This window comes from Elephas maximus, chromosome 11 (genome assembly GCF_024166365.1).
Source record: "Elephas maximus indicus isolate mEleMax1 chromosome 11, mEleMax1 primary haplotype, whole genome shotgun sequence".
Classification (NCBI taxonomy): domain Eukaryota; kingdom Metazoa; phylum Chordata; class Mammalia; order Proboscidea; family Elephantidae; genus Elephas; species Elephas maximus.
In genome coordinates this window covers 24,046,779-24,068,986 of record NC_064829.1, presented here as the reverse complement: position 1 = coordinate 24,068,986, position 22,208 = coordinate 24,046,779, and the positions used below count along the sequence as shown (strand labels likewise).

General features: G+C 41.0%; 1 protein-coding gene across 1 annotated transcript in view; it reads left to right on the top strand.

The window, feature by feature from the left end:
* L3MBTL4 (L3MBTL histone methyl-lysine binding protein 4) overlaps window positions 1-11,804 on the top strand; it is a 710,419-nt gene extending 698,615 nt beyond the window's left edge. Inside the window, 2 exon segments of the mRNA XM_049900533.1 lie at window positions 8,518-8,580; window positions 11,637-11,804. Of these exon segments, the coding sequence (XP_049756490.1) occupies window positions 8,518-8,580; window positions 11,637-11,804 (231 nt within the window).
* The last annotated feature ends 10,404 nt before the right edge of the window (window positions 11,805-22,208 follow it).

Sequence of the window (22,208 nt, the reverse complement as noted above, 5' to 3'; positions counted from 1 at the left end):
AGAACAACTAAACAGATCCATAACAAAAGAAGAGATTGAAACGGTAATCAAAAAACTCCCAAGAAAAAAACCCCTGGCCCGGACGGATTCACTGCAGAGTTGTACAAAACGTTCAGAGAAGAGTTAGCACCACTACTACTAAAGGTATTTCAGAGCATAGAAAAGGACAGAATACTCCCAAACTCATTCTATGAAGGCAGCCTATCCCTGATACCAAAACCAGGTAAAGACACTACAAAAAAAAAAAAAAAGTTACAGACCTATATCACTCATGAACTTAGATGCAAAAATCCTGAACAAAACTCTAGCCAATAGAATTCAACAACATATCAAAAAAATAATTCACCATGACCAAGTGGGATTCATGTTAGGTAATAATCCATCACATAAACAAAACAACAGACAAGAATCACATGATTTTACCAATTCATGCAGAAAAGGCATTTGACAAAGTTCAACACTCATTCATGATAAAAACTCTCAGCAAACTAGGAATAGAGGGAAAGTTCCTCAACATAATAAAGGGCATTTATTAAAAGCCAGTAGCCAACATCATCCTAAATGGAGAGAGCCTGAAAGCATTCCCCTTGAGAATGGGAACCAAACAAGGATGCCCTTTATCACCACTCTTATTCAACATTGTGCTGGAGGTCCTAGCCAGAGCAATTAGGCTAGATAAAGAAATAAACTGCATCCAGATTGGCAAGGAAGAAATAAAAGTATCTCTATTTGCAGATGATATGATCTTATACACAGAAAACCCTAATGAATCCACAAGAAAACTACTGAAACTAATAGAAGAGCTCAGCACATTGTCAGGATATAAGATAAACATACAAAAATCAGCTGGATTCCCCTACACCAATAAAAAGACCATCAAAGAGGAAATCACCAAATCAGTGCCATTTACCGTAGCCCCCAAGAAGATAAAATAAAAAAATACTTAGGAATAAATCTTACCAGAGATGTAAAAGACTTATACAAAAAAACTACAAAACACTTCTGCAAGAAACCAAAAGAGCCCTACATAAGTAGAAAAACATACCTTGCTTATGGATAGGAAGACTTAACATTATAAAAATGTCTGTTCTACCAAAAGTGATCTACAGATTTAATGCAATTCCTATCCAAATTCCAACGACATCCTTTAATGAGATGGAGAAACAAATCACCAAATCCATAAGGAAGGGAAAGAGGCCCCAGATAGATAAAGCATTACTGAAAAAAGAAGAACAAAGTGGGAGGCCTCACTCTACCTGATTTTAGAACATATTATACCGCCACAGTAGCCAAAACAGCCTGGTACTGGTACAACAGATACATAGACCAATGGAACAGAATTGAGAATCCAGACATAAATACATCCACATATGAGCAGTTGATATCTGACAAAGGCCCCAAAGCAGTTAAATGGGGGGAAAGACAGCCTTTTTAACAAATGGTGCTGGCATAACTGGATATCCATCTGCAAAAAAATGAAACAAGATCCATACCTCACACCATGCAAAAAAACGAACTCAAAATGGATCAAAGACCTAAATATAAAATCTGAAATGAGAAAGATTGTGGAAGAAAAAATAGGGACAATGTTAGGAGCCCTAATACATGGCATAAACAGTATACAAAACATTACTAAGAATGCAGAAGAAGAAGTACATAACTTGGAGCTCCCAAAAATGAAACACCTATGCTCATGCAAAGACTTCACCAAAAGAGTAAAAAGATTACCTACAGACTGGGAAAAAGTTTTTAACTATGACATTTCTGATCAGCGCCTGATCTCTAAAATCTACATGATAACTGCAAAAGCTCAACAAAAAAAGAATACCCAATTAAAAATTAGCAAAGGTTATGAACTGGCACTTCACTGAAGAAGACATTCAGGTAGCTAACAGATACTTGAGGAAATGCTCATGATCATTAGCCATTAGAGAAATGGAAATCAAAACTGCAATGAGATTCCATCCCAGTCCAACAAGGCTGGCTTTAATCCAAAAAACACAAAATAATATATGCTGGAGAGGTTGTGGAGAGACTGGAACACTGATACACTGCTGGTGGGGATGTAAAATGGTACAACCATTTTGAAAATCGATTTGGCACTTCCTTAAAAAGCTAGAAATAGTAGTACCATATGATCCAGCAATCCCACTCCTTGGAGTATATCCTAGAGAAATAAGAGCCTTAACAGGAACAGATATATGCACACCCATGTTCATTGCAGCACTGTTTACAATAACAAAAAGATGGAAGCAACCAAGGTGCCCATCAATGGATGAATGCATAAATGTTGGTATATTCACACAATACCACATATTGATAAAGAACAATGATGAATCCGTGAATCATTTCATAACATGGAGGAATCTGGAAGGCATTATGCTGAGTGAAGTTAGTCAGTTGCAAAAGGACAAATATTGTATAAGACCAGTATTATAAGAACTCGAGAAATTGTTTAAACAGAGAAGAAAATATTCTTTGATGGTTGAGAGAGTAGGGAGGGAGGGAGAGGGGTATTCACTAATTAGATAGTAGATAAGAACTACTTTAGATGAAGGGAAAGACAAAACAAAATACAGGCGAGGTCAGCACACTGGACTAAACCAAAAGCAAAGAAGTTTTCTGAATAAACTGAATGCTTCAAAGGCCAGCGTAGCAGGGGCAGGGGTCTGGGGACCGTGGTTTCAGGGGACATGTAAGTCTATTGGCATAATAAAATCTATTAAGAAAACATTCTGCATCCCATTTTGGAGAGTGGCGTCTGGGGTCTTAAATGCTAGCAAGCAGCATCAATTGGTCTCAACCCATCTGGATCAAAGGAGAATGAAGAACACCAAGGACACAAGGTAATTATGAGCCCAAGAGACAGAAAGGGCCACATAAACCAGAGGCTACATCAGCCTGAGACCAGAAGAACTAGATGGTGCCCGGCGACAACCAATGACTGTCCTGACAGGGAACACAACAGAAAGCCCTTGAGGGAGCAGGAGTCTTAAATAGTCTGACTGAGACTAGAAGGACCCCAATGGTCATAGTCCCCAGATCTTCTGTTGGCCCAGGACAGGAATCATTCCCAAAGCCAACTCTTCAGACAGAGATTGGAATGGACAATGGGATGGAGAGGGATTCTGGTGAGGCGTGAGTTTCTTGGATCAGGTGAACACTTGAGACTGTGTTGGCATCTCCTGTCTGGAAGGGAGATGAGAGGGTACAGAGGGTTAGAAGCAGGCGGAATAGACAGGAAAATAAAGAGTGGAGGGAGGGAGCAGGCTGTCTCATTAGGGGGAGAGCAAGGTGTATGTGAGTTTTTGTATGAGAGACTGAGTTGATTTGTAAACTTTCACTTAAAGCACAATAAAAAAAATTTTTTTTAAATTGTCACCTTTATAGCAAAGTGGCTTGCACATAGGAGGAGTTTGGCAAATGAGTGAAGGGTGGTCAAGTGAGTTGCATGAAGCTGCATGGACAGAATGTGATACATCTTTGCACCTTTACAGCCACATCTGTGCTCCGTGCACATAGGGGTGCTTTTATTTCTTATACATAAAGCACCATATGTAAATTGCCCTAGCCTCCACCAAATGCACTCTAAATGTTCATTAACTTTAAAAGATGGCAGTCACTTTAAAAGCAGTCTTTACACAGGAGGGAATGTTTTGAAAAATTCAGGGTACTGCTAAGCACAGCAGCCTCATACAACTGGGCCTTTTAAAAAGGACAAATGACAAACTCTGCTGTTAAAAAACGAGACCAGGGCTGGAAGAATGGTCCCTAGTGGACTTGCAGCCGGTACAATCAGGCTCAGAGCCACAGCTCAGCAAGATGGAGCAGCCATGGTCGGAAATATTCCAGACACAAACAAGGTCTGCCGCACTCTGAGAGGATGCCGGGCAAGTAGGTCGTTGAGGGGAAGGAATTTGGGTAAAGTAATGGGCTCATCTAGGTGCCTGGGAAGTGTCATCCTTCTTAGTATCCCAAACTGCTGCCTCAAACCTAGAACTTATTCCATGGCCTTCTCTAGGGGACCGTCCTGAGAGGTGGGACCCCCGCATGTCAGCCCCACACGCCGCGGCGCATTTCCTGCTGCAGGACATCCCGGCGTCGAGGCGCACATGCATCAGTCTGTCCATCTGTTAGCGGTTTTCTCTGAGCTACAAGGAAAATGGTGTCAGTTTCCCTTTGGCAGAATTCTCTTCCTTCCAACCAATCCATACCAAACCCAGTGCCGTGGAGTCCATTCCGACTCATAGCGACCCTATAGGACAGAGTAGAACTGCCCCATAGACTTTGCAAGGAGCACCTGGTGGATTTGAATTGCCGACCTCTTGGTTAGCAGCTGTAGCACGTAAACTCTAGGACACCAGGGTTTCAACCGCAGTTCTCCAAATTTTACTGCAAAGTTGAAGGGAAAAAAATTTCTTGCGTTGAAGGAGAAGATGATAGGGAAACTTTTTTATATTGCTCTGCGGTGTTTCAAAGCACACCACTTTACATTCATAAAATTTGAACTAAAATGAGCTTTGTATATATTACATATAATATATATTGTATATTATTATATATAAGAATAATATAATTTATTCTTAGGGGAAATAAATAATGACTCTGAATAAGGATGGAGGCCTTCAGATTTTTTTTTAAAAGTATTGGCCAGGAAAGTATCCCTTAGTAGATTTCATGGAACTCGTTCTTTGGAAAAAAACAGAAGGATTGACTAGAATCAAAATTTCTTTCCAGAAACACGGAGAATTTCAGACAAGTGGTTAAGCAAACTCTCTGTAGATGCCCTCAATCTCTGAGAAAGTCAGAAAAGAGCAGCACTGGTTCCGTTTACTCTTCGAGTTGGCTTACCACATTGTTTATTCCCATTAAAAAATCCAATCTACTGGTAACATGGGCAGTGATTTCTTGGCTGACAATACTGAGGAGGGGGGATGGGATTCTTTTTCATTTGTCCAGAAAAGAACATTTGAACATATGCAACCCATTAGGGCAACTCGCTGGGCTTTTGCTGTGCACAGACATCCTCTGAGCGTGTTTTTAAAAAGCAACTGTCTCTCCAGCCACTTCATTTACCAGTGGGAAACCAGGGCCCCTGTTGCTGACATAGCTTCCCACTGGAGCTATTTTTAATTCGTTTTTCCTACGATGCCTTTTCCTCCTTCAGAAGAAACATGGAAGGGTAATCTCAGGAGAGCCTTCTTTTGGGCCAGTGGTTCTCAAGCACCAAGGGACATTTGACAACATCTGGAGGTATTTTTGGTTGTTGCAACTTGAATGGGGGTGGAGGGTTGTTAAAAAAAAAAAAAAAAAAAATTTTTTTTTTTTTTTAGTGGGTAGAGGCTAGGTATGTTGCTGAACATCCTACAACACACAACAGCACCCACAACAAAGAATCATCTGGCCCCCAAATGTCAGTAGTACTGAGGCTGAGAAACCGTGCTTTAGAGCATTTTTCCTGGACTCAGCTTTGATTCTTTTTGCACCAGGTCCTACCTGTCACTAGATCCTAAAGCTGTCAGCTCTGCAGGTCTCCAGCCTCCAGCTCTTTGCTCTCTTGAGCTTCCAGATCCAGTATTTCCCATGGGAGTGCTTGCTGCAGGCACGTCCCTGCCCAACCCAGCGGCTCCAGCCTGAATCCATGCAGACACTGTGAGGTCATCTCTCAACTGTATCAACTGGGAGCTTTAAAAAATATACCCAGAGCCCCAGCCCCAACCCAGCCCCACCAATCTGAAATCTCTGGTGGGTGAGACCTGGACTTGAGTGGGTTTTAAAGCCCTCCAGGTGGCTCCAGTGTGTAGCGGCCGTGGAACACCCCCTCCAGGGCTCCCTGCTGCTGGCTGGTAGACATGCAAACCTCCTGGCGGTCTCAGCCCCTCACTCCCTTTCTTGTCCTCAGCTCTGCCAAGCTGGACTCCTGTGGTTCCATGTTCACTGTGCAGCCCTGCTTCCAGGTTTGCTCCTGTGATTCTCTGTGCCTAGAGCACTTTCTCCACCCATCCGCCCAAAACTGCCGCTAGTGGAAATATGGTACACCCATCAACACCCACCTCAGGGCCACCTCCTTGTGATACCTTTCCTGAGGAGTAATCCATTTGTTTTAAAAGCGCATATTCCTTATATCACTCTAATGGACTTTAACTTCTGACCATGTAGAGTGATTTAGAGGCTTTTTCCTCTACCCTGCTACCACTAATCCAACAGTAGGCTCATTGGAAGTGCAGGCTCGGCTGGCTCCTGTGTACAGCCTTGCCAGCATCCCACCTGCTGCGGGCACACAGCGGTGGGTGGGGCAAACCTATTGGTCAAGAAAGCAGCCTGGGGGTAGTGGAGTGCTGCCCCACCCCGTACTGCTCAAGACCCTGTCCCCAAAAAATACTTCTGTTGGCTATACTCAGATGACGTCAGAGCTGGCCTCACCTCCCCATGTTTACCATGTCTGAACTGGTCATTTTTAGGCTTTAATAAGCTGCCTGAAAATTCCACACACACACCGCTCCATGCTTTTGGCTCACTTGGAAAAGAGGAAGCCTTATTAACTCAGCAAATGGGTCCAGCCTGCAGCACCAGGTTCTCAACTAAAGCAGCTCGTAATTGCTGAGACAAAGGCTGGCAGGAGGCACACTGACACCCCCAGGTGCTTCTCTGGCTTGATATCTTATTTCATGGCAGTATGATAATTGCTTTCCAAGGTTTTTTAAATCTTGGTCATCCCATACTTTAGAAGGAAGGTGTAAAATGACATAGTGTCAAGAGGTGAGTGAAGCAGGCGCCAACCTGCCGATTGCCTCTAAAAAGATGTTCTGACATCGTCATATCCACACAAACTAAATATAGCTGTGAGACAAGGCGGGACAGAGCTCTGGGTATGAGCACTTAGGTGTTGTCAAGCCCCGTGGGTGCTGGCCCATTACTACTCTGTTACCTTGAATATCGGTGAGCACCGTGAGGTTCTCTTCTGCAGCCTGGAAGGCACCAGCCTCCTGTAACATCTCCTTTGGGGATTCCCCAGGGAGGTGAGGGGTCCCAGAGCTCTTTGCTTGTGGAACCTGTTGAGGCAGGGCCCTGACCTCTCTGGCCGTGTCACATGCCTTCCCTGTCGGAGATGGGACAAGAAAGGAGCATATGCACAGCTCAGCTGACACAGGGCAGAGAACCAAAAAGAAACACCAAGAAGACTCTCCCATCTTGTTATGAATTGAATTGTTCCCCTAAAAAACATGTGTTGAAATCCTGGTCCTTGTACCTGTGAATATGATCCTGTTTGAATAATAGGGCTTTTCTTTCGTTATGTTAATGAAGTCATACTAGTTTAGGTGTGTCCTAAACTTAATCACTTCTGAGTTATAAAACAATCAGAATAGACAGAGAGACACACACAGGGGAAGACAGATGCCAGGTGAAAATCATCTGCAAGCCAAGCAATGCCAAGGAGCCAAAGAGCACCGGGCTACCAACAGGGAAGGAATCAACATGGCTGAGACCTGATTTGGACTTTTAGCTTCCAGAACTGTGAGAAAATAAATTTCTGTTCTCTAAAGCCATTCACTTGTGGTATTTGTGTTGCAGCAGCAGTAGGTAACTAAGACACGCGTATAAATACCCTTCCCAAGGTACCACTTACTATTGCTTTCCAGCTTGTCTTTCATCCCATGCAGCAGTGCCAGGCCAGCCAGAAATGGCAAAGTCCAGCTGTCATTTTGGCTGTTTATCACATTTGTTCAGTTGGCTCTCCAGAAGAAATCTATTGGTAACAATTGGTGGCTTCCTGAACTTATAGCTGGGCCTTCGCCTGATATCTGTCTTATTAAAAAAATTGAGGCGTGTGTAGACGGAGGAGGAGGAAAAGGTAAGGGTGGGAAATTGAGCTGCAGGAGGCGGCATCCCCATAACTCTGAATTTGAAGTCAGAAGACCAGAGTTCCAAGACCGTGCCTGCCACTCACTGGCTGGGTGAGTTAGTAAACCTCTTAGAGTTTCAGCTGCATTGTCTTTTACTTGGGACTATCACCTTTGCATAGATGTCTTATGTCCCTGTTGTTTGTGAGGCAGTGTATGAGGGCCTGGAGATGGTGCATAGATAAGACACAGGACCACTGCCCATGAAGGGAAACCTCTGAAGTGAGGAGACAGGTCCTCATCTCCAGGCAGTCATTAAAGTAACTGCTCCTGCACAGGCCACCAGCCCTGCCCTGCCTGCCTTCACAGGTGACTGGGAGGGTCAGGTGAGACAATGTTCAAGAATGCCAAAGCTCCACACAGACAGAGGCTGACAGCGTTACAGTGATAACCATAACCCTAAGTAGGTCAACCTGGCGATTACACGTTGGGGAAGATCCTGGAGGCTGGTCTGTTTCCTGAGCTGGCGAAAACTAATGTGATTTGATAGTTCCTATTTAAATCCCAAGTGTCTGAGGGATTTGAAGTATAATTTTACTCACATGCTGAATTACTACAGCCCAAGAAATTATTTCAGTTGCATGTTTTAAATTCAGCTCTTCATTTTCCACTGTAGGTAGCTGAGTTCGTACAGTCCCTTATGGGCTGTGAAGAGCATGCCAAGTGCTTCAAGGAAGAGGTAAGAAATAGAAATTATATGTGTTTCTTTACTTCTAGACCCAGAAGTGCTTTTCTTCAGTGTAAATAAAAGCATGTGGTATGGGTGGAGGACAAGAAAAAGGAGGATCCAGGCAGGAAAAGAGCCCACGAGTCGAGTTTGGAACAAAGGGAGCTCAGCCTCCATCTTCTGGTTTTCCTGTGTTTGCTATGTTTTGTTACAGAAGATTGGGCATCTCATTCTTGCGTGCTTGGCCCATACCACATGCTCAACAATATATTATTTGGTTGAAGAACAAACAGACAAGGTACTTTAATCTTACCTTGGTGGGGTGGGGGGGGCATAAAGCCTCTGCACTGGTTACTTTAAGCCACACTGGGGGGAGCCAAGAATCCCCCATGGGCTGCACCCAGGGAGAAGAGAGGCTTAGTATACTCCAGAGAGAAATTGTGCCATCCTGTCTGTCCCTGCCCTACATCTGCTTCAAGAGGGGGGCAGAGAGGCCACAAAATCCTTCTGGGGGTTGTCTACGTCCTGCTTCCTCTCAGTTGGGAGTACATTGAATTGCCTAATATTTGTCCAGAAATTAGTATCCACAGCTATAGGGGCCCCAGAAGAGACTCCACCCGCTGCAGAATAACAATGCAAATAATGATAGTTATTGTTTCTTGGGGGTTGCCATGTACCAGGCTCTGTGTTAAGCATTTTGCATAATTGTCCTTTGATCATCACAGTAACTCTACCGTGGCAGATTGCCAGTGTAGAAACTAAGGCTCAGGAAGGTTAAACAGCGCAAAAAGGGCAGAGCAGGACTCTAACCCATATCCGTCTGATTCCAGAGCCTCAATCATTGCTTCAGAACCCTCCAAGAAAACTACTACTGTAGGCGCAGTGCACAGCTCTCCCTCTCTAGAGTCCAGAGCTTAGTTCCAAGTTCTCTTTGAATTTTGGGCCCTAGATCCCTCGGAACCTGGCAAGCTCTCTCTCCAGGGAACTCAGGGTCAGGGTGTTTTCCATCTGTGGGGCTGCCTACAGGAACGTGGGGTTTATATGGTTCAGCCTGAGCCAAGGAGGGCTCAGGTATGGCTGGCCTATCCTTACATGTGCAGTTCACTCTGTGCCTGGACTTGAGTCTGTCCACATGGTAAGGTAGAAAGAGTGCCTCTTTCCAGGTCATGTTGCTCAAGCTTGGCACTTACTTACCAGCAAACCACCCAGCCTCTCTTCTCCCTCCTAAAAGCACATACTCATTTGAGGAGACATTTTAAAGATCAGGGATAGTATGTTTATAACAATGATTGTGAGGATAGCACAGCACCGAGCTGTGTTTCATTCTGTTGTACATGGGGGTCGCTGTGAGTCAAAGCCCACTCGACAACACCTAACAACAACAGCAACAGCCCAGTTCTTGTCTCAGAGTTGGCATTTAATAAATGGCAGCCATAGAGAGCACAGGGTCTCCTCTGGGATCCAACCAGCCTATCCTGAAATACGAACTTAGCCACTTGTACACCATGTAACCTTGGGCAAGACATTCATCTTGTAATTCCAGGTTTCCTCATCTACTTTATGGGGTTGTTGAGAGGATCAAGCACATATAAGTAATTATAACATTAGTTGTTATCATCATCATCACCACCATCATTATCTTATTCATATGACAACCAGCTATATATTTGGTCAGTGAATTTTGTCTGAAAAAGAGGAGCTAAACCCAGGTTAGCATCTGAAATTAGGGAGATTCTCTCCTTTGCTATTGGAAATATGCTCTTTACCCCTTGAGAAAGGTATCCTGTCTTCTAAATGAATGATTCTCCATCAAACATTGTATCATAAACACATGGGAACCTTTTAAAAACTTTTTTAAAGCTTAAAATCTTTTAAAACTTAAAATGTTAAACCCCACCCCAGAGGCCTAGGGATAACACCCTACCTCGGTGAGAGAAATACCTGTCAAAGAGACTTTGACGCTGAGGAGTTGTAGTGTTAAATTTAGAAAGGCTTGAACCATGGTGCTTGGTTCCTGGAGGGGAAAGGTCTTTCCATAGAAAACCCTTTCGTTTCTGCCTTCCTGGTTATGGGACCAGGAATCATTCCAACCCAGTCAAGTTAAGGGCACTCCAACAGTCCCCAGAACTAAAACTGAAATTGTGTCTGGGCCTCCAGAAGCTGAGGGACCACAGTACATCTGGTGGCCACTGGCTGTCCTGTGGACCTCAGGAAAGCTATTAACTTTCAAACAACGGTATGTTTTTAAAATTAACAAATAAGACATATTTTGTATGTTTTTCTTCTTGTAATTATATTTATTATAGTAAAAATTTTAAATATGGGAAATTTAAAATAGGAAAATGAAAATTAACCACTATTCCACCAGCCAAAGATAACTTCTTTTGGCATTTAACTAAATACTTCAAATATCTTAATTATGCATATGCATACATGCATATTTAATTTACAGATTAAAATTGAGATCTTTCTATATCGTCATATCATGCTTTGTTGCTTAATAGTTCATGAAAAATTTCCCATGTCATTAAATGTTTCATTAAGGTATGAATTTTGGTGACTGAATTTTAGAATTTCGGTATACCATCCTATGATTATGCCATAATTTATTTACTTTTGCTGTTGTTAGAATCTGCATTGTTTTCAATATTTCATTATTAAAAATTATGCTGGAATGTACACATTGCACATTTTTCTCTTGAGAAAAATTCCTGGAGATGTACTTGGTAGATGAAAGTAAGTTATTTTTAAGTCTGCCAATAGAAATTCAAGCCAAGATTTTAAAAAATCCTAATATAAATTTAGCCTGGTAACAGTTAGTATACTTTGAATTCATATTTAATAGAGTGAACACCTTTTTAGTTTAACTTAATTTTAAAGTCCTGAAAAATAAAAAATGGAGTTGACCAGTCCATGCTGACCACACAGTGTGAGGCAAGCTCTCTTCTCTGTTGCTGCTGAGCTCTCTAGTGAGGTTCCTTGTCACCCAGCGGAGCACCCAGGAGTTACCTGTGAAGAATACAGGCATTAATGGTAGGATATTTTTATTTGTTCTTATTTATTTGCAGTAGATTGATGGCAAAGCCTTCCTGCTTCTGACACAGACAGACATTGTCAAGGTGATGAAGATCAAACTTGGCCCAACCCTGAAGATTTATAATTCCATCCTGATATTTAGGAATTGCCAGGACCTCAGTGAAGAAGACACTGCCTTAGGCCAAGGCATCCGTGGGTAAACATATTCACTGACCTTTTCCTGGCACCAGGACCTGTGTTCTTCCAGCAATAAAATTGGTGTGAATTGATTTGATTTTAACGTTCCACACAGTCATATCCATATTTAATCTGGACATTTTAAAATGTCAGTGGTTTACGTTCAGAAGATTGTGATGACTGACCAAGTGCCAGCAGCTCAGAGGCTTAGGCAGGTGGATAGGTTTATCTTCGTCTGTGGTGGATCCTTTCAGCTTTGATGTGTTACAACAAACAGACCAAAGAAGCCCACACACACACACCTGTATTCTTTTCCTTCATCCATGAAAGAAACCATTTCCCCTTTTGCAAGCCAAAAACTCTCAAGTGGTAAAATATTAGAAAAACAATTCATAAATACACTGTTAATGTATTCAACAGAAAGACATCTGAGCTTGGCTTGGATCTGCCATCTGGGTGTCAGGGAATCTAAGAGATGGAGGCCTCGTGCTTTAAAAAGACTCCATGTGAGATTTCTGTGTACTTTACTTAGGAAAGTGTGAATCTTAAAAAAAAAAAAAAGAAAGAAAGAATCACATGTTTTCATGATTCATTAATTCTCCTTTTTGTTCCCTTAACCATTTCTTGGTTGTGATGCAAAGGTCTCCTAGAGCTTACAAACTGGGATGATCTGAGAGCCGTCAGCCCAGACATTTAGCAAAGCTGGTGAACCCTAATGAGGACCCTCCACCAGAGCGCCCTCTGTAGGACTGAGAGAGCCTCGTCATGACCCCGGTTAGTACTGGCTAGTGGGCCAGACACCCACCTGTGCCTGAATCCCTCAGGAGAATTGATTGTCCTGTGATCTGGCTGAATCTATGTAATGAGGAGCTGTGTTATATCTTAAAAATAGAGTCACACTATTAAAAAGAGAGATCTCTAAAGTGGGGAGCTCAATATCTATTACTTGAAAAATTCTGATTTGTTATCAGACCTCATTTGATTTCTATGAGTGATGTATCTACGACCTAAGTTGTGTGGAGTCCACGGTTTTGAAAAACAAGTGCTTCTTTTCTTACATCTGTAGTAAGAGCTACAAGTGCCCTCATGGAATTGAAGATCCATCATTTTGTAGTGGGAAGGGAAAGAGTAGATAAAAGAGACTGAAGCAAATCATACCCATTTGCTTCATTAAGAATGTTATGATTTTGGGAAGTTCATTCTGCTTGGAGAATTTCTCAAATTTCAGGTCAATGAAGAAAAAAAAGTTCTTCTCTAAGGGGCACACATATATTGCATTTCTCCAGATTCCTTACCTAGATGGGATTTTAATATATTAGTGGTTGATGTAAATTTTTGTTCCTGTGTTTTGTCTTTGTAGATTGTCATTTACAATTAAAATCCCTGCTTCCGCTATGTAAAAAATTTAATATATTTTAAGTGATAATAAATAGAGAAAGCCCACACCTCATTGCCTTAATGACTGTATTATTATGATCTGCACTCACACCACATACTGGAGGGGTTTTTTTGTCAGCTATGAAGGAAAGAAGTTGGCCATCTTCGAATACCATGTTTCCTGGGATACATTTCCTTAGGGAAGTAAGATTAAAAAAAAAAAAAAGATTAGGTGTAAATAATTAGAGAAATTAAATTGAAGAGGTTTTTTAGGTAAAAAGAACCTCAAATTGCTCTTTTTATATACTCCATGGAAGATGTATGGAGATTTGTGGTTTGTGTATTTAATACATGTCATTTAAATAGAAGAATCTAGAACAGAACAGACAGTAGCTAATTGAATTGGGGTTCAGCTGTTGTGTCCTGGAAGAAGTGTGATCATATAGGAGGAGCTTGATCCAAGCATCTAGCTACCTGCTGGACTCCACCCCACCACCCGTTATGTCACCCAAATACCTCAAACTTGACATTTTCAAAGGGAACGCAAATCATCCCACCCTAGTATTCCTCACCTAAGTAAAGGATACCATCATCCCAGTAGCTGCTCAAGCTTGGAAATTAAAATCATCCTTGACCCTTTCTTCCACCTCCTCTCCCAATCCAAGCAATCTGCAAGTTTTATGGGGTCTACTTTTTTTTTTTTTTAATAGCTATATCTTCCAAACAGGATACTTGGGCCCTCCATTGCCATCTCCTCCTTAATTCAGATGACCATTGTATATTGCCACTTCTGCAACAGCCTGATAACTAGTCTCCCTGCCTTCAACCTGATTTCTTTCTTTTTTAATACCGAAGCCAGGGTGAACTTACAAAAAGTCAACTCTGAACATGTCACTTCCCTGCTAACAACTTGTAACGGCTTCTTTTTGTCCTTTCAGTGAATTCCAAATATGACTTATAAACGCTGGTGGAATGCAGGTAAATAACAGCTAACTCTCCAAGAAAAAAAAGAAAAAAAAAAAAAAACCTGATTTATAGCATTGCCAATTTCTGTGGTATAAATTTTTCCACCATAGCTGATGTCAGCATGACACACCGAACATAGTGTTGGGAAAAAAAAAGGGATGTGGTTAATCAGCAATCACGAGCTGACCCAGTCTGCCTCCAGCACACCACTGCAAGCACTCCACAGTCTAGCCCCTGCCTACCTCTTCTGTTTTCTCTCTCTTTACTCTCTTTCACATTCTATGCTCCATTTATACTGAACTTCTTTTTCTCCAAACTTGCCCTGCTCTTATGTCTCTTAGCCTTTGCATATGCTAATCCTTTTGCCTAAGGTGTACTCTCCTCTGCCACTTCCACTTCCTCAATAGAATCTTCCTTGATACCTAAACTGTTAGGTCCCCAATTTACTTTATGAACTCACCTCTGCCTATACCTCCCCACATGTTGCTCTTTGCTCTTTATTATTGTACTTGCTTGTTTTTCCTGCCAGTCTAGAAGATCTGTGAGGACAAGAGTCATATTGGCCTTCTTCATCATTTATTCCTAGCATTTGGCATACTGTCAGGCATTTAAATGGTACACAATATCTGTCGTATCAATGAATAAAGCAAGCCAATCAAACTTAAATCCAAATCCCAGCTCTGCCACTTCCTAAATATATATAACTTCTCCATAAATAGGAAAATAATGCCAAAACTGTGTTTTCATTTTGATTTGACTTTGAGGATGTGTACATATATGGGAATTTAAATGACATAATGTGTGTATGTGTATTATTGCATGCCAACAAGATTTGGACCCATAGTGACCCTACAGGACAGAGTACAACTGCCCCATAGGGTTTCCACGGCTGTAATATTTACAAAAGCAGACTGCCACATCTTTCTCCTGCAGAGCGGCTGGTGGGTTCAGACCACTGACCTTTTTGTCACCAGACAAGCACTTAACCATTGCACCACAAGGGCTCCTTTTATATATCTGTCTTGGAAAATGTACAGCCACAATGCTCCTTAGAAGTAAGGATGGTGAGACTATATCTCACTTACTTTGGCCATGTTATCAGGAGGAACCAATCCCTAGTTTACATCATGCTTGGTAAAGCAGAGAGTGAAAAAGGAAGGCCCTCAATGAGATGAATTGACACAGTGGCTGCAACAATGGGCTGAAACGTAGCAATGACTGTGAAGACGGCACAGGATCAGAAACTGTTTCATTCTAGTATGCATAGGGCCACTGAGTCAGAACTGACTCAGTAGCACCTAACAACAACTATATGTATACACACACACACACACACGTGTGTGTATGCTGTTGAGTCGATTCTGACTCAACAACCCTATAAAAAAAACTTGAAATACGGCTGGAGGAGGTAAAGTATAGTGAAAGTACTGAGCTTTGGAGAGAGACCCAGGTTTGAATCTTGAGTCCTGTGGCTTGCCAGACGATGATCTAGAAGCATTTCTTAAGCTCCCAGCAAGTGACCGATTTGCCAGATCTATTTGTTTTTGTTTTTGAAATGTTGAGTTTTTGCTGACTGCGTTAAGTTTTGCTTCATACCATTTTAAGGAATATTCAATTTGTTTCTGCAACTCCCAGAGCAGAAGAATATATTCTTAAATATGAAACATTCATATGACTATATTCTTAATATTCAAGAATATATTCTTATGAACATTTTTCTTATAAATATATTCTTCTTAAAAATTTATTCATGAAGAATATATTTGCTAACAGATTCTTGAATATTCAGAATTCTTACAAATGTATTCTTCTTATGAATAAATATATTAATGAATAATATATTCAAAAGAAATATTCCTTCAAAAATAGACTCATATCCTGCTCTCTCAGCCCCCCTCTCTTCTCAGTTTATAGCTTCAGCAGGAAGTTGGGAAAGAGACAAATAGTTCTTAGTGGTTAAGAGCTTGGCTGTTAATGAAAAGGACAGCAGTTGGAATCCACCAGTTCTACTCTGCCCTATAGGGTCACTGTGAGTCAGAATCGACTCAATGGTTTTTTGGAGGAAGACAGGTCAAAAACTGGCCAGCTAAAACTCAAGAGTTTAACAAGTTTATTGGTGATTTCCCCTGTACCCCCAAAACTCTGTACCCATTACGGAGGGCAGTAACGTACCACTCTTCCTCTTCCGGGCCCCTGGTATCACTAATCTACTTTGATCTCTATGTATTTGCCTATTCTAGATATTTGACATAAGTGAGGCTATACAGTATATATCCTTTTATTTCTGGCTTATTTCATTCAGCATAATGTTTTCAAGATCCATCCATGTTTAGCATGTATCAGGGCTTCATTCATTTTATGGCTGAATAATATTCCACTGTAGGTATATATTTGTGATGAGCGATTTATCTTGGTGAAAATGTCTGTTCCAAATCTTGAGGCCATATTTTTCTTTCAGGCAGATGATGGATTTTGAATCCAGCACTCAAGAAAACGTACCTCTGCCACCTCCGTATACCTAGGCTGGGATCTGCAAGGATGTCCGGAGGCCGGTAAAGTCAGCTGTGAAAACACAGCTCTATTTAGTGATAATAGGGAATGGTGAAAGCATGCACTGTCCCTCCCTCCAGTGCTGCATCTTGTTGAGGGCAAAGCTGCAGAGTCCCAGTGGTCATATGTTGAAGGTGGTTCACAGGATTGAGATAAAGATGGAGAAAAGCCAGGGACAAGGGATATACGTGGAAAATTTTTTAAACTACCATTAAAAAAGGGAGTGGTTTTAAGAAGTGTCTGTATGGGATCATATTGTCAACAGCAACTCAAAAGATTAGATAGGAACCATAGAGGGAGGTAAGTTTATGTTAATGAGGGAGGAACAACTCAGAAAAGGAGGATGAGAATGGTTGCACAACTCAAAAAATGTAATCAATGTCACTAAATTGTACATGTAGAAATTGTACATGTTGAATTGGTATATGTTTTGCTGTGTGTATTCTCAACAACAACAAAATAAATAAAACTTAGAAGAAAAAAGGAAATGGAAAGAAAAAGGTGATAGAAATAACACTTTTGAGTTTAAAATGTTGTTGTTAGGTGCTGTCAAGTCGGTTCCAACTCATAACAACCCTATGTACAACAGAATGAAACATTGCTTGGTTCTGCACTATCCTCCCAATTGTTGCTGTGTTTAAGCCCATTGTTGCAGCCACTATGTCAATCCATCTCTTTGGAGAATCTTCTTCTTTTTTGCTGATCCTCTACTTTGCCAAGCATGATGTCCTTCTCCAGGGACTGGTCCCTCCTAATAACATGTCCAAAGTATATAAGACAAAGTTTCCTTATCCTTCCTTCTAAGGAGGATTCTGGCCATACTTCTTTCAAGACGGAATTAGTTCATTCTTCTGGCAGTCCGTGGAGTATTCAATATTCTTTCACAACACCATAATTCAAGTACATTAACTCTTCTCCGGTCTTCCTTATTCATTGTCCAGCTTTCATATGCATACAAAGCGACTGAAACCACCGTGGCTTCGGTCAGGCATGCCTTAGTCCTCAAAGTGACATCTTTGTTTTTCAACAGTTTAAAGAGGTCTTTTGCAATAGATTTGCCCAATGCGATACGATTGATTTCTTTGACTGCTTCTTCCATGGGCATTGATTGTGGATCCAAGTAAAATGAAACTCTTGGCAAACTCAGTATTTTCTCCACTTATTGTGATGTTGCTTATTGGCCCAGTTGTGAGGATTTTTGTTTTCTTTATGTTGAGGTATAATCCATACTAAGGCTGTAGTCTTTGATCTTCATCAGTAGGTGCTTCAAGTTCTCTTCACTTTCAGCAAGCAAGGTTGTGCCATCTGCATATTGCAGGTTGTTAATGAATCTTCCTCCAATCCTGATGCTCTGTTCTTTTTCATAGAATCCAGATTCTTGGATTATTTGCTCAGTGTACAGATTGAATAGGTATTGTGAAAGGGTACAACCCTGATGCACACCTATCCTGACTTTAAACCACACAGTATCCCCTTGTTCCATCCAAACAACTGCCTATTGATCTATGTACAGATTCTGCATTAGCACAATTAAGTGGTCTGGAATTCCCATTTTTCAAAATGTTGCCCATAATTTGCTATGATCCACATAGTCACATGCCTTTGCATAGTAAATAAAACGGGTAAACTTTTTGGTATTCTCTGCTCTCAGTCAAGATCCATCTAACATCAACAAGGATATTCCTCATCCCATGTCCTCTTCTGAATTGGCTTGAATTTCTGGTAGTTCTCCATCCATGTACTGCTGCAACCGATTTTGAATGATCTTCAGCAAAGTTTTGCTTGCATGTGATAATGATTTTGGTTGTTAATTTCCATGTTTTGTTGGATCACCTTTTTTGGGATGGGAACAAATATGGATCTCTTTCAGTCAGTTGGCCAGGTAGCTATCTTCCAAATTTCTTGACATAGATGAGTGAGCACTTCCGTTGTTTCATCAGTTTGTTGAAACATCTTAATTGGTATTCCATCAATTCCTGGAGCCTTGTTTTTTGCTAATGCCTTCAGTGCTGCTTGGACTTCTTCCTTCAATACAATCAGTTCTTAATTACATGCTACCTCCTGAAATGGTTAAACATTGACTAATTCTTTTTGGTACGGTGACTCTGTGTATTCCTTCCATCTTCTTTTGATGTTTCCTGCGTTGTTTGATATTTTTCCCATAGAATTCTTCAACATTGCAATTCATAGCTTGAATTTTTTCTTCAGTTCTTTCAGCGTAAGAAATGCTGACCATTCAAGAGCAAATTTCAGACCCTCTTCTGACATCCATTTTGTCCTTTTTTTCCTGTCTTTCTTCAAGTATAATGTGTAATGTCCTTGGTGTCATTCCACAGTTCGTCTGGTCTTTGTTCAGTGTGTCAAGTCTGTTCTTGAGATGGTCTCTAAATTCAGGTGGGGTATACTAAAGGTCATATTTTGGCTCTCGTGGACTTGTTCTAATTTTCTTCAGCTTCAAATTGAATTGCATATGAGCAATTGATGGTGTGTTCTACATTCAGCCCCTGGCCTTGTCCTGACCGATGATATTGAACTTTCCACAGATGTAGTTGATTTGATTCCTGTGTATTCCATCTGGCAAGGTCCAGATTGTATAGTTACTGTTTATGTTGTTGAAAAAAGGTATTTGTGAAGAAGCAGTCATTGGTCTTGCAAAATTCTATCATGCGATCTACCATATCCTTTTTGTCACCAAGGCCATATTTTCCAACTACTGCTCTTTCTTTGTTTCCAGGTTTGCGTTACAATCACCAGTAATTATCAATGCATCTTGATTGCATGCTTGATCAATTTCAGACTACAGAAGTTGGTAAAAATCTTTAATTTCTTCATCTTTGGCATTTGTGTTTGATGCATACTGAATAGTAGCCTGATTCTGATCTTCCTTGTAGGTATATAGATGTTATTCTATCACTGACAGTGTTGTATTTCAGGACAGAATTGAAATATTCTTTTTGATGATGAATGTGACGTTGTTCCTCTTTGCCTTTACCACTATAGTAGACCATATAATTGTCTGATTCAAAATGGCCAACACCGGTCCATTTCAGCTTACTAATACCTAAGATATCAATCTTTAAGCATTCCATTTCATTTCTGACAACTTCCAATTTTCATGGACTCATACTTTGTGCATTCCCCATTCCTATTATTAATGGATATTTGCAGCTGTTCCTTCTCATTTTGAGTCATGCCACATCAGCACATGAAGGTCGTGAAAGCTTGACTCCATCCATGTCAATAAGGTTGACTCTACTTGGAGGAGGCAGCTCTTCCCCAGTCATATTTTGAGTGCCTCCCAACCTGATGGGGCTCATCTTCCAGAACTTTATCAGACAATATTCCACTGTTCTTCATAAAGTTTTCGCTAGCCAATTTTTCAGAAGTAGATCGCTAAGTCATTCTTCCTAGTCTGTCTTAGTCTGTAAGGTCCGCTGAAACCTGTCCATCATGGCCGACCCCGCTGGTATTTGAAATACTGGTGTCATAGCTTCAGGCATCACAGCAACACACAGGCTACCACAGTGCAATAAACTGACAGATGAGTTGGTGATGAGTTTATAATGCTGAGTTAATTAGAAAAGCAAACCTTAAAAGATCTGCTTCTTTTTTCTCCATATAGTCCTATTTCTTGGGATCAAACTAATGGTTTTGTACTCTGTCTTACCTACAAGGCAATACCATTAATTTCCCATTTACCTCAGTTTGAAATGAGATTGTATTCCCTTTGATTTAGGAATTTAGGCATCAAAGAAAATGGATGAATACAGAACACAAAACGGTGAGAAATCCCAGGTTAAACCCAGGTGTTCCCATCATGGTTGAACTGCAACTGATGGTGTCATGTTAAATACTCACCAGGACTATTTGAAGTACAGCAGCCTGTCTTACTGTGAAATGTTGGGGCCTCAAAGGCCTTTTAGTAGGAAAAAAATCCCAAGAGCTATTGTCTAATATTAAACCCCCTCGCCCCCAAAAAACCTGTTGCTGTCTAGTCAATTCTGACTCATAATGACCCTATAGGACAGAGTAGAACTGCCTCATAAAGTTTCCAAGGAGCGCCTGGTGGATTCGAACTGCCGACCTTTTGGTTAGCAGCTGTAGCTCTTAACCACTGCACCACCAGAGTTTCCTGTCTAATATTAATATTAGCACAATTTAATTCAAAAATAATTAAACAAAAGCTGTTTCTGCAGGACCTGTACCTGAAAATGCCTGAGTCGCTTCATTAGCTAGTTGTGTTGTCAGTTTTTCTCTATAAATTGTTCCATGATTTGAATTAGTGTCTGCTCCTCTGAAGTTTCCTTCAGAAGGCAGTGGAGATTTGGTGGTGGTTGTTTCGTTTTTCCCCTAAGAAGAAACAATTCGAATTTCATTTGGCCTGGCCTCGCCAGCAAAAAGTGACAAGCCAGTCAAAAATTAGTTTATTACAAAAAAGACTCACTCAGGATACTTGGTGATTAGCTTTTTTTTTTTCTTCTTTCATATTTCAACTGGCTGTTTCAACATCACCAGTAGTCCTGATTTTTATGCAAAGTTGTCCTCCAGAACAGCCAATTTTCTGTTTCTGTATTTTTCTTTCTTTCTTTTTGGATTAGAGTTTCCCTTGTTGCTATGAGTTTGAAACCTGAGGTTATCCTTCCTAGGCCCTCAAAGAGATCCCCCCAACTCCACCCAACCCAGGCCTTTTAGGCTGAGGTTAAAAGTCTAGGAAAGTGGGAGAAGAAGTAGCACAGGTACACATCCATATTGATTCTGAAGTTTTCCTTGAATGAATCAGTAAATTCACCTAAACAGGTGTTCCCGTCTTTGGAAATGGTGGAAATTATTAAATTAATTCATTCAACAAATGTGTATTGAGAGTCCACTATGTACCAAGCACGACTGGCATTTGGGATGTACCAGCAGACGAATCAGATAAGAATCCCTCCCTTCATGGGGCTTACATTCAAGTCAGTGAATACAGACAATAATAAATATAAAAATAGGAAGATAAATACAGGGAGGATAAAGAGAGAAAAATCTAGGGTTTTATGATCTTACGGCTTCTCAGAGATCATAGACAATATGATCAGGTAGGTGGGTCATTTGGAGGAATTCCCTGGCATTTAGGTACATGTGGACTGTCCACACAACTAGCTGCTATCTGTCCACACAACTAGCTGCTACCTGTCCACACAACGCCACATTCCTGCACATATCCAGGTGTTGCTATGATTCTTTCTAGGCCTTTACTCATGCTCTGTGTTCTAAGTCTTTGTTCATGCTCTACCATTGTTCTCATATCTCCCCACAGGACCTAGAACAATCCTCAGCACACAGGGCCTCTCAACACATATTGCCAAATGACTAGCTCAGTGGTGTGAATTAAGTACCAGTCTGATGTTAGTAGTTAGTAACCTGTTACCTGGCAATTTTTAGAGTTTCCCCCTTTCCCCAGATTCTAAGTAGCAATTACCAAGAAATAATCAGAGATACTTATAATGTGATTAATTAAAATTGTCATCAGGCAGGTAATTTTAAATACTGCCATA